The sequence below is a fragment of the Triturus cristatus genome, chromosome 3_2 (genome assembly GCF_964204655.1).
Source record: "Triturus cristatus chromosome 3_2, aTriCri1.1, whole genome shotgun sequence".
Lineage (NCBI taxonomy): Eukaryota > Metazoa > Chordata > Amphibia > Caudata > Salamandridae > Triturus > Triturus cristatus.
In genome coordinates, this window is record NC_140584.1 from 603233665 (window position 1) to 603246556 (window position 12892).

The following is a 12892-nucleotide window of genomic DNA, read 5'->3' on the forward strand; positions in this document are numbered from 1 at the left end:
TCATTGAAAGTCCCAACATTAGGGGCCAGATGTTCGACCATTGAATTTAGCGCCTCGCACTTTGCGACAAATTGCGATTTGCAAATTGCAAGTCGCTAAATCCAATGTACAACAGGGTCTCAGACACTGTTTGCGATTACTAATGGGGTCGCAAATTGCGAGGCTCATGAATGTTAATGAGCCACTCGCAATTTGCGAGCCCATTGGGAATGACTGGCCCTCCAAGGGATGGTGGCCTGCTGGGCTCAGCAGACCACTATGTCTGGGACTGCTTTTAAATAAAGCAGTTTTTTTTAAAATGCAGGCCATTGGGGCCACTGCCTGCCCTTAACAAATATTTTTGAAGCTAGTCACAAAGGGGAAGGGGTCCCCTGTAGACCCCTTAACATTTGCGACTCCATTACCACCCTCTTGAAGAGGGTGGTAATTTGCAAGTGTTTTGCGACCACAGTTGCGGTCACAAAACATTCATACATGCCTAGGGACTCGCTATTAGGAAGGGAACGCCCCTTCCTAATAGTGAAGTCACAAAACACTATTTTGCGAGTCGTAATTTTTTTTGACTTGCAAAATAGTGTTTGTACATTGACCATGTAGGTTTTGGTATGCGCAAACGGTCGTACATCTGGCCCCTAGGTTCTCCCTCGTTGTCTGGGTTGATTCCAGCATTGAAGAAGATGCAGTTGGAACTTCCCCGATACATCCGGCAACCCTGTGCAGCTCGAGGTCTTCCAGCAGGTCCCACTGGATATCTTCAGGATTTCCACATTCCGCTATGGGCCACTCTCCCAGTGTGTACTTGATGTTGCGGGTTTAGCTATTCAGACGTCTCTGATCCAGAACCTCATTTCTCTGTGCCTCCACAGGCTTAACTCTACTTCCAATTACGCTAATGCCTTTCAAAGTCCCAGCCCAGTGTGCTTGGGGCTGCCTACAATACCAGCATTGCCCTCATAGCCGATTTTGCCAGCGCCTACAAAGTCCCCAACTCAGCAGAGTTTGTGTAAGTGGTTAAAAAAAAAAGCTTATTAGAACCGTTGTTTACAACCCCTCCCTTGGGTCCAGTGTTTGTCTCGTATGGAGGATCTTTTTGGATCTGATGTCCCTGTTATGCATGAAAATGATTAGAGCTGCACAAAGGATGACTCCTCAGAGACTGACTCCCTCCTCCCCTCTCACAGCACCAATGCAGGAGTTTTCCAAGACTTGCAAAACCAGTGAGCTGAATACACCTCCAGAATAGGCTGCCCCTTACCCCACTGGGTGCATCTTTTCTTTCACTTCAGTAGTATGAAAAGCAGCAGAAGCATTAAAATTAACCCTGCTTACCACCGAGAAATAGTCTGACATTTTGGCAGAAATATTGCTGCCCTTCAATGTCATATTAGAGCCTGAAGTGCACCCTGGATTTTGCGCACACCATGGCTCAATCCCCGGGCATGGCTGCAACCCTGTCTCGCCACGTTTGGATGCGTTCCACTGGCTTCTTCTCAGAAGGTGGACAGGCAATGCACCTAGACATGACCTTCCATAGCGAGTGGGTGTTTAAAAGGAGGCAACTCCTCCCGAGCCCGTTCCAAAAACGGCAGAGCCACGACACACACTCACGAGGCCTCGCCTCCCTAGTGAAACCATTCCACCATCAGTGCTCCCGAGCACAGCAGTGCCAGCAGCTCTCGCCTCTGCAGGCAGTCCCAGCTCCCAACAATTGCATTCTAGGGGATACCATCCTCGCCCACAGCAGCAACTACAGTGCTGCCATGTACTGCTGACTGTGCGGCCTCTAACCCTTGATGAGTCCTCCTTATCAATGCCACCTGCTCAGGTTGACGGAATGGACTCACTTTTCTCTACCAATTGGGAGGCATTCCGAGTCGGAACAACATCTGCACATGAATGTGGGGGAACCATGGAGCCTTCCTTCCACCCTTTCTAGTGGAGATTACCCCGAGTAGGCATACCGGCTCCTACGTGGGAATGGGTCTGTCTTTGAAAAGAGCTTAGCTTGCAGTTCTACTATTTCTTAGCCTTTTTTTTGTTTTGTTTTGTTTGGGGAACCCTCGCGTATTTCTGTAAGGAAATACAAGACGTTTCTCATCCAGAGTTTGTAAGAATGTGTAGCAAAAGCGCCTTAGACATGCACCCCATATGGCAGCATTGCCTCTCTTTAGTACAAACCTTGCGTTCCCTAGCTGAGGAAGTGTTGGTGCTTAAGAGAGCTCAGCTCTGTGGTGCGTTTATGCAGGAGAGGATGCGGCCTTACGGCCAAAGAAGCCCACTTTGGAGCTGGGGATCCAGGTTTGAGTCCCGACGTCAGCTCGACATCGTGTGATTCTGGGTAAACCTCACCGGGCACAAACAATGAATCTGACCTTGTGTAATGTAACTGGTGCGCATATAAAAACGCTCCTATACCTCTGGTCCGCGTTGTATAAAACTGCAAACAAAGATAGAAATGGCCACCGACTTATGTTTCTCTTTTCAGTTGTTTGTTCACATAGTTCTTCAGTTAACGGTTATCCCTTATGCAGAAGGGTTGCCAAATGGATTATTGCCTGTATAAAGTTATTTATCTCAAAGGCAGCAGGCCCCTGCAGGCATACTCAAGGAGCGGAAAAACAGCCACATAAATTCTGCATGCAAATACCCCCGCTTCAAACTGCAGAGCGGCAGCGCCGAGCACTTCGGAGACTCTTTGCAACATTGGTTTGTGGAAACGGATGCGGAAGCCTTTATGCTGTTAGGCAGTGATGAGCCATTGTGTTCCCTTCCTAGTTAAATACTGCTTCTCACCCTATTTCAAAAACATATACATGTACGAAAGGCCCAGTGCTAAAGAAAGAACAACACTATGCCAGTAAATGCTTACTTTTACAGCACGTTGGTAGGTTTCGTAGATTCATATTCATGACGAAGGAACATCACTTTATTTGTAAAATATTTTAAAAAAAAGTGCCAGAGCCCTCATCAGAATGCAACTGCAGCTTGCACAACCCGCGGCCCATGCCAAGCACTGCCAATGACAATATCAACACAACTAATAACCATCATTCCATACAGGTGTGACAATTCAGACTATTCCAGGCTCCCCAAGGCTTGGGCAGCAGGTATTAGTCATTTTAATGTACATTGTATTTTTTTTAAACAACTGTTGTTATGTTCATCTCTAATTTAGCCATACAGCGCCACCGTGTGGGAGATTGTCATTAAGTGCCGGTGTTGAGAATTAAATGCTGGTGCTGAGCCCCGGAAACCACTGGCTCGAATTATGCACTGAGCAGGATGAGATTTCATTGCACACTTTCCATGTGGAGAATGTAGCAAACATTCTGATTGGCTGAGGTGAAGAGCCCATATTGTGACTGGACTACTATAATAATATTTTTTCTCCAGTATTTGGGGTGTCTTTCATAGATTCACATGCCTGAATCATTCCCCGTCGTCGGAGTGGGAGTCCCACGGTACATAAAACAGCAATAATTATGCATATACCAAACAAAAAACCCTGGTAACCTGAACCAGGAAGTAAAGTAGCCTAAGCTACCAGGGAAAAAACTTCCACAGCTATGACTATCACTGTCATTATATACAGTCCAAACTGCAGCCAATCAGGCGACAGCACCCACCAGAATGTTCTCCTCAGAGGCTCAGGCTGTCAGATTTTCTACCGCACGTCGTGTGAAGGGAGTCTCCCTGAGCTCTGCTCAGTTCTTCAAGTTTCTGCTGTTTCTACAACTTCTAGGATGTCAACTACAAAGAAATCACTCTTCAGATCTTGTGAGTCCTGCGGAAAGCTTAGGCTTTTTTCTGAAGACCCTCACAAAAAATGCATCTATTGCCTCTATCCTGATCATGAGGTGAAGGAGTGCAAGATTTGCCGTACCTTCTCTCAAAAGACCTTAAGAGATAGAGAGGGACGCCTTCTTCTGTGGCTACAGAAGCTTAAGGATAAAGATGCTCCTTTATCAGAGATAGAAACTGCCTCTGGATCCTCTATCTCCTCCAGAAAAAGGGTGGCTGAGGAAGAATCTTCTTCTACTGGGGCAATGGTGTCGAGGAGAGCCCAGTCTGTTAAGGGCTCGGGGCAGTCTTCGTCTTCATCTAAGAAGACATCTCCACCTTCAGGATCCAAGCCCTCTACGCCCCCTGGGAAAACAGGAAAAACCCAGCCAGCTAAGAGTTTTCCTGACAATAAATCACCTCAGGTGAGATTGCCGTCGTCGACGACGCCGTCGACGGCAGTGGCGTCGACAGTTAATATCGTCGACGCGATTTCAACGTCGACGATTACATTCTCGGCGCCGAGACCTACAATGATAATGTCATCAGCTTCATCGCCGTCGACGCTGGTTTCGGTGAGTGTAAAACCCATCTCGTCGATGAGGGAAGTGTCATCTCTCGTCTCCGTTCCGTCGACGGTAAGAATCAAGAAGCTGGCTCCGCCGACTACTTCGTCGACGTCTACTCCGTCGACGAAGATTGTGGCACCGTCGTCTGTTGCATCGTCAACGAAGAATACCTCTTCGACGAAGAAAACCCCGTCGACGAAGATGGACGCGTCGACGCCCTCGTCGTCGAAGACTACCTTGTCGACGAAGACGACCTCATCGACGGCACCACCGTCGACGAAGGTTGCCTCGTCGTCGGCACCGTCGTCGGCGAAGATTGTCCCATCGTCGATGGATGCCATCTCGTCGACGAAAACAGCCTCGTCATCGAAAATGGCTGTAACGTCAGGATTCGTTCCGTCGACACGTGTGTTACCACCTTCACTATCTACCTGCATGGATATGCAGGTATGGACTGCGACTCCGTCGTCTGTCGTGTTTGATCAAAAGTCACCAGCATCTACGCTTCTACAGCGTAGAGGATCGTCTTTAGAGGCTATATCGCCTCTAAAATTACCGGCGCAACTTTTACAATCGGAGGATAACGACTCCGAAGAAGATGAGAGATTTCGGACTGCAAGGAGTCCATCGGAGCTTCTCATCAAATATCAAGATGAGGATGATGAGGATGAACAATACGAACATCCTAATATGGAACCACAGCCAACACCACCTGCACCAGTGCCGTCTGGTCAAATGCCGTCGGAACTACTTGATAATCTGCAGTATATGTTGCAAGATTACTATAGACGTTTTCCTCCTTCGGAAACGGCGGAATCTCTTCCGGCTACACCCAGACCACGAGTACAGTTGTCGTCGCTCCAGTCACCAAGACCACCTTCTCCGTTGCCATCTCGGCAATTGCAGGTTTCAGACGATGAAAGGGAGGAAGGAGAGGTAGATGATCAATCTATCATGTCGGAGTGGGATAATTACCAAGTACAAACTCCTTCTCCAAGTGCTCCAGCTCCGGTGGACTCTCCCCCGGTGGACATTGGGAATTTCCACTCACTGATGGAAAGAGCGACCAAGAGATTCCTGATTCCCATGGAAACAAAGGAAGATGACTGCTTCCTATATGACTTCAAGGACCAACCAAGGAAGCAGGTTCGGGCAATCCCAATCATTGACTTTATTTGGAAAGAGGGATTGAGACTGATGGCTACCCCTAATTCTCTTCCAGCAGTGTTACCAAGGCTGGACAAGAAATATAGAGCCCCAAGTAATTCACCAGCATGCCTGATTGGTCAACCTAAGGCAGACTCGGTTATAGCACAAGCAGCTCAGAGACGGGCTAGAAATCCCTCAACACCCATATCAGCTCCACCTGATAGAGATGGTAGAAGGTTGGATGCAATAGGAAAGAAAGTGTCTACGATGGCAGCCACCACAGTTCGGGCTGCGAACTCCCTGGCGATTTTAGGGCGATACGACCGCCAGATGTGGTCCGACATCTCTCCTTTCCTCGACATGTTACCGGAGCCTTCAAAATCCGAGGCTATAAAGATCCTGCAGGAAGGAGAGTATGCGTCTGCGGAAATCATCGCAGTGGATGTGGCATCAACTGGTTTCAGGCAGCTGGCAGGAGCCGCAGTGCTGAGAAGGCAGGGCTGGCTGAAGTCCACTTCGTTTCGCCAGGAGGTACAGTCTAAAATTATAGACATGCCATTTGATGGCGAATCCTTGTTCGGTGCACATGTAGATGAAGCGCTACAGGCAATAAAGAAGGATACGGAGACGGCAAGGTCCCTGGGTAGTTTGCAATTCCGAAAATCTACCTTCCGCGGAGCCAGAGGACGTGGATCCTTCTCTAGCAGGGGAGGTAATAACCAGCAGCGTTCCTTTCAAACCTCTCAGTATAACCAAAGATCTCAGAATTATCGCCAACAGTATTACGGACAGCGAAATCAACAATATTCGCAGTCGCGTAAGAAGCAGTCCTTTCGCGGACGAGAGTCCGGTAAGAAGCAATGAGTTCAGCCACCTGCCACCATCTCTACCGTTCCCACGTACAAGAATCGGAGGTCAAATATCCCACTTTTATTCAAATTGGTCCAAGATTACCTCAGACAAGTGGGTATTAGATATAATATCCAGAGGACATGCTCTGGAATTCACAAAAATTCCGCCAAATTCTCCTCCCAAAGGCCAACCCCCTGCTCATCTCAAGGAGCTTTTTTCCCAAATAAATTTGATGATTCAAAAAGGAGCAATAGAAAAAGTCCCTTTCTTACAAAAGGGAACGGGCTTTTACTCAAGATTTTTCCTCATCCGTAAAAAATCAGGAGAGTGGCGTCCAATTCTCGACCTTCGCGCCCTCAACCAATTCCTAAAGAAAATGTCGTTCCGGATGTTGACGCTCCAAGAAATTCTGCAGTTGCTTTCGATGGGAGATTACATGGCCACCCTCGTCCTGCAGGACGCCTATTTTCACGTACCAATCCTACCAAGGCACAGAAAATATCTACGGTTCAGAGTGGCTGGCAGGGATTTCCAATTCAAAGTCCTCCCATTTGGACTCCGTTCTGCACCCAGAGTCTTCACAAAGGTCATAGCGCCAGTGACTGCGCATCTCCGTCTGCAGGGAGTTCAGATATTCCCGTACCTGGACGACTGTCTTATCAAGGCAAGTTCCGCCAAGGTAGCATCCGAGCATGTTCAGAAATGCCTTTTACTCTTCCAATCCCTGGGTCTATCAACAAATCTGGAGAAATCACATCTTATTCCTTCGCAAAGAAGAACGTTTCTAGGAGCGACTTTGAACACGGATCTGGTCAAAGCTTTCGTATCAAAAGAAAGGCAAACCAAGATATGCAATCTTGCGCGCTCTCTAAAATCAAAAGAGTGCGTTTCAGTCCGTGTATACAAATCCTTCCTAGGGATGATTTCGTCTTGCATTCATCTCATTCCCAACTGTCGGTACAGAATGAGACCGTTGCAGGAGAAACTCAATCTGCAATGGCTTCAGATCACAGGGTCATTCGAGGATCTCATTCACATCACCCCACGAATGCGAGAGGCCTTTCAATGGTGGAGTCAGATGAACCACTTGAAAGAGGGTTGCCCATTTCTGGTCGAAATGCCGGAGTTCACAGTCACCACAGACGCATCCCTCGAGGGTTGGGGAGCGCACCTTCAAGGAATGACAATCAATGGCAGGTGGACTCTAGAACAAAGAAAGTGGCATATCAACCTGCTAGAACTGCGAGCCATATTCCTGGCTCTAAAATCCTTCCAGACCATCATCCGAGGAGCATGCATACTTGTAAGAACAGACAACACTACAAGTATGCATTACGTGAACAAACAAGGCGGGACGAGATCAGCCCTCCTATCCCAGCAAGCGCAAGAGATTTGGGATTGGGCGATCCGCCACAAAATCAACCTCAAAGCCATTCACGTCCCGGGAATCACGAATGTTCTGGCGGATTCCCTCAGCAGGACCACAACGTCGAATCACGAATGGGAGTTACACCAACCATTCCTAGACGAAGTGTTTCACGAATGGGGGCATCCCGATATAGACCTCTTTGCGACCAGCCAGAACCGCAAATGCCCATTCTTCGCAAGCTGGGCTCCCCACAAGGACTCGCTGGGGAATGCCTTTTCGATGAATTGGTCGCAAATATATGCTTACGCCTTTCCACCGATCCCGTTGGTTCCAAGAGTTCTGCGCAAGATCAAACAACAGCCTTGCCGCATGATCTTAATTGCTCCCAGGTGGCCCCGCCAGTACTGGTTTACAGAGCTTCTCCTCCTCTCAGAGGCCGAACCCATACAATTTCGACCAATTCCACATCTTCTGACCCTTCAGAACGGTCAAATTTGTCATCCGGACCCAGCATCGCTGAGATTAGCAGCATGGCTCCTCAACAGCTTGAATTTGCACACCTAGATATCCCTCCAGACTGCCAGGAGGTTTTGGCCAATGCTCGAGCACCAGCAACTGTTAAGACCTACAAACTAAAGTGGAAGAGGTTTTGCATGTGGTGTCAATCCGTTAATCTCCATCCGATCCACGCAAAGCCGGAACAACTTCTGCCTTTCTTTCTACAATTGGCGAGGTCTGGTCTTTCCCACTCTACTTTGAAGGTGTTCTTGGCTGCAATTTCAAGATTCCGACAGGATGGTACTAACTCTCTCTATTCCAACAGAGTCATCCAACAATTTTTTAAGGGGCTATTTAGGATGTTTCCGCCTATTCGGCGTCCGCCTCCTTCTTGGCACCTTAATTTAGTGCTTTCACAACTAATGAGGCATCCTTTCGAGCCCATCCACAAGGCGGATCTAAAGTTCCTTTCTTGGAAGGTTTCTTTATTATTGGCTCTAACTTCTACAAGAAGGGTTAGTGACCTTCAAGCGTTCACTATTCATCCACCCTTTCTGCAATTCACATCTGATTCTGTGGTGCTGCGCACTAATCCAAAATTTATGCCAAAGGTCCCGACGGATTTCCATCTTAATGAACCCATAGTTTTGAAAACTTTCTTTCCAAATCCACAAACGGCTGCAGAAAGGGCCTTGCATTCCCTAGACATCAAGAGATGTCTGAAGTTTTACTTACAACGTACAGCACCGCTGCGCAAATCGGACCAGCTCTTGGTAGCTTATGGCAGACCACGTCAAGGCCATTCAGTATCAAAGCCAATCATAGCTCGTTGGATCTCAGCTGCAATTTGTTTATGCCATGATCAGGCTGGAAGACCACTACAAGCGACCCCAAGAGCACACTCTACGAGAGCAATCTCGTCATCTACAGCTCTTTTCGCCGGTGTGCCTCTTCACCAGATCTGTAAAGCGGCAACATGGTCCAGCTGCCATACGTTTACCAGACACTACTGTTTGGAAGTTGCAAGTGATGCGGATGGTTCAGTGGGACAAGCTGTTCTACGTAATCTTTTCAAATAAGGTAAGCCTCTGTTCTCCCTCCTCCGCTATGCTTTTATAAGACGCTTTTTGTGATGTGAAATTGTTTTGCATAAATTGAAACACATGTGTATTTCTGTATGGCTATACTGTTTCATAATGTATATGGTATATATATATATATATATTTATAAAGGTGGCGTCTTATGAGCAAAAGGTTATGTACTGCTATCTACTCTGATTCAGGCATGTGAATCTATGAAAGACACCCCAAATACTGGAGAAGAACAATAGTTACTTACCTGTAATCTGTGGTTCTCCAGTATTGGTGTCTTTCATAGATTCACATGCAACCCGCCCACCTCCCCTCAGAGGCTTTTTAGGTTATGGTATATTACTTCACTCCTGTGCGAGAAAATCTGACAGCCTGAGCCTCTGAGGAGAACATTCTGGTGGGTGCTGTCGCCTGATTGGCTGCAGTTTGGACTGTATATAATGACAGTGATAGTCATAGCTGTGGAAGTTATTTCCCTGGTAGCTTAGGCTACTTTACTTCCTGGTTCAGGTTACCAGGGTTTTTTGTTTGGTATATGCATAATTATTGCTTTTTTATGTACCGTGGGACTCCCACTCCGACGACGGGGAATGATTCAGGCATGTGAATCTATGAAAGACACCAATACTGGAGAACCACAGATTACAGGTAAGTAACTATTGTTCTTATATTGTTCTGTTTTAATATAGCGAAGATTACCAGCCTGGTAACAAATAACATGAAATACAAAAAAACAGTTACAGAGGAGGCGTACCAGCAAACGTGCTCTGAACTTCTTAATGCCCTTGGGTAGCTTCACTCAAACAGCACTAAGAAATGTACTAGGGCGCTTCTGTCTGTACATTGAGCCCCTCTTTGTGGCTTCTGCTCTGTTGTGGTGTTGGGGCAATGTGGCTGGTAATTCACAAGAACGATTGAAGATGATTGCGATTGTGGTGTCATATTCTATAACAAAGTCATGTGATTGCCCAGTTTCCCTCTGCGTTTGCTGTGCATCTCGAAATGGTGTGGTGCGGTTTATGGACTGTAACAGTGACAGGCGGGGATGAGATGGGATTTTTTGCTGAAACAAGATTGAAGTGGGCAGATTTCCATTCAGTGTCTGCTATTAACGAGTAAGTAAAGGAAACGCTGAGGAAAGTGTCCGAGGTAAAAGGAATGATTTGATTGATGGTTTAATAATGAACATCCCGTCATGCTTCCTACTGTGAAGAAATTGCAGCTCGAAAATGCTGTCTAAACTCAGATGTGTGCATGACTGACTCCAAAACCATACTTTGTTTTCACAAGCCCTCTTGCTTTACATTTTCTAGGGCACGTCAGACGCACAATGTGCCATGTGGGATCACTCCAAGTTGTAAGTACATAAATGGATAATATTTAATAATATGGAAACGGGGGGATTTAAAAAGTGTTTACATGTTGTCCGCACAGCCTCACTGGGGTCTAGTAATAGCTACAGATCCCCTCACTGAAATCTGACAGTGGGGGACGTCTGGGTTATTTGAATCGGCAAAACTATTTAAAACCTGACCATGTTACTATGCCATGTAAGCAACAAGGTTTGTGTGTAGATCAGTGGTTCTTAACTTTTTGACTTCTGTGGACACCCGCTTAATCATTACTGGAATCCGGGAACCCCCACTGAATCTTCATAGATTACTTTGGTAGCTTATGAATATCACCGTTTGTGGCCTAATGGTGTTTTCACGATTGAAAATGGGCTGGGCACTATGCCCCCGCTGATCACAGTCGGAAAGCAGATCTTCGTGTGCTTACAGAGAGAGCATTTTATTCCAAGACTCAAATATACCGCCTTTATGTGCTTAGATTTTCCACTGCTAGAAGATGACATCACCGAGTCTGTGATTGTAATGTTTATATTGAAGCAATATAAATATTAGAACAGGAGTTGGAATTGTAGGCCGTAGGCTATATAAAAAGCATCCTAAGGTATCATGCTCTCAACTGGGAGTCAGGGAATTGTTGCCAAAAAGGATTTTATAGGCTCTCTCTTGTTAATCTTTAAGAGCTGCCACGTTCTGTGGATGTCAGGGCCTTCTGTATTGGTTGTTTTAGAGTCCTAAGTGAATAGACTAGTCCAGCCAGGTTAAACTGATTGTAGTGAGCTGACAATTGACAAGAGCACATTGCAGAATTCATTTTTTTTTACTTGAAGAATCAGGTATAACGATTATCAAAAACCCTATATCTCCTTGAGACGAGCCCAAGAAGGTGCTAAGCCCCTGTTTAGAGAGCCGCAGGTCTTTTGTCCATATATAATCCCCAACATAGAATATTCATTCTTCGTTACATTCAGCTTTAAGCAATTGTTCCATTCGTCTGTTCATTGCAGACAACCTATGAGTGCATATAAATATATACATTTTTTTTACGTACACATCAGCCTGAGTAAAAAGTAAGGCAGAGACTTTAATGAAAGGAAGCCCGATTTAGGTTAAAAAGTTTACAATTATTAAGCACACCATGGTTAATAGGTCAGGAAAGATTCAACGGGTGAAGAGCAATTGATTGCTGGTTTTTTGAAGGTAATATGTGAATCTTCTGACTACAGCACATCCAATTAAAATCACATGTGGCCAGCCTAAGAACAGTGGCCGCCACTGATGTCTGGGCAGAAGCGATTGATATAATATTTCAGTATTGCCTCCCCCTCCCTCAATCTGTATGCTGGATAGAAAAGAAAACCATGTGGCAGTGGTTATCTCACTGCTGCTACCACCCAATCTACTTATTGGCTGCTGCTCAATGAGCTTAAACAATAGATTTGGCCATAGAACAGTCTGAAATTGAAACTGGAATGGTTAACGGTATATAATGCAGACTTCCTAAGCAGCACATTTGAGTGTGAAGGTTCCAAGTATTGAGTTGGGAGAAAAGTTGACAATGGAATTTAGCTGATGACCGATCGACCGCCCGAAGGTGCTTGATCAATTTGACAATGCTTGGATTCAAGGAAAGACGTTAAGAAGCATCTCCTGTATACAATAGATGTTAACTCAAATTCATCCACTTATTACATGGGTATTTTGGCTGGTGTGGGTTTTTGAAACTAATTGTAGTAATCTTACGACATATGGAAATTTTTGCCTTTTTGCAAATTTACATTTGGCTCTTTAAATTGTTTTATTCAGCATAATCCTCTTTCTGTTCAATGATTGCCAACAATATTCACCTCTTCGGCTGTCCAAAGATTGGTCTTTCCGAGATTGGCCTTTATTTTAATCTCTTAGATTAGAACCCTTATTCATCTCTGAGATTAGACTGCAATAGTTTCTCTCAGTTTGACTGGTACTATTAGTTCTTAGTTTGGACTCCACTAGCAGTGCATAGAATGATCACTCCCAGTTTTAGACTCCTTTACCGGACTGGCATTCGCTTTGTCTTTTAGCATTGACTCTCGATTTAGCCTATATTTGGCCACTTGTCAGTTATTAGATTGGATCTTAGTGTCCGGTTTTGGATTTTAGCATCCCCTAGATTATCTTTAAATACATGTTCTTTCTTGGTATCTCAAAAAATACTCTTGATTTGATTTTCTTTTTTGCTAATGAATACCCCT

The 12892-nt window shown here is 45.7% G+C and overlaps 1 protein-coding gene across 8 annotated transcripts in view; it reads left to right on the forward strand.

Annotated features, from left to right (window-relative positions):
- ADGRB2 (adhesion G protein-coupled receptor B2) overlaps positions 1-12892 on the forward strand; it is a 1096893-nt gene that overhangs the window by 790712 nt on the left and 293289 nt on the right. For all 8 annotated transcript variants that reach the window (XM_085648478.1, XM_085648471.1, XM_085648472.1 and 5 more), the window contains one exon: positions 10623-10666. In XM_085648478.1, the coding sequence (XP_085504604.1) occupies positions 10623-10666 (44 nt within the window). The remainder of the gene's footprint in view (positions 1-10622; positions 10667-12892) is intronic.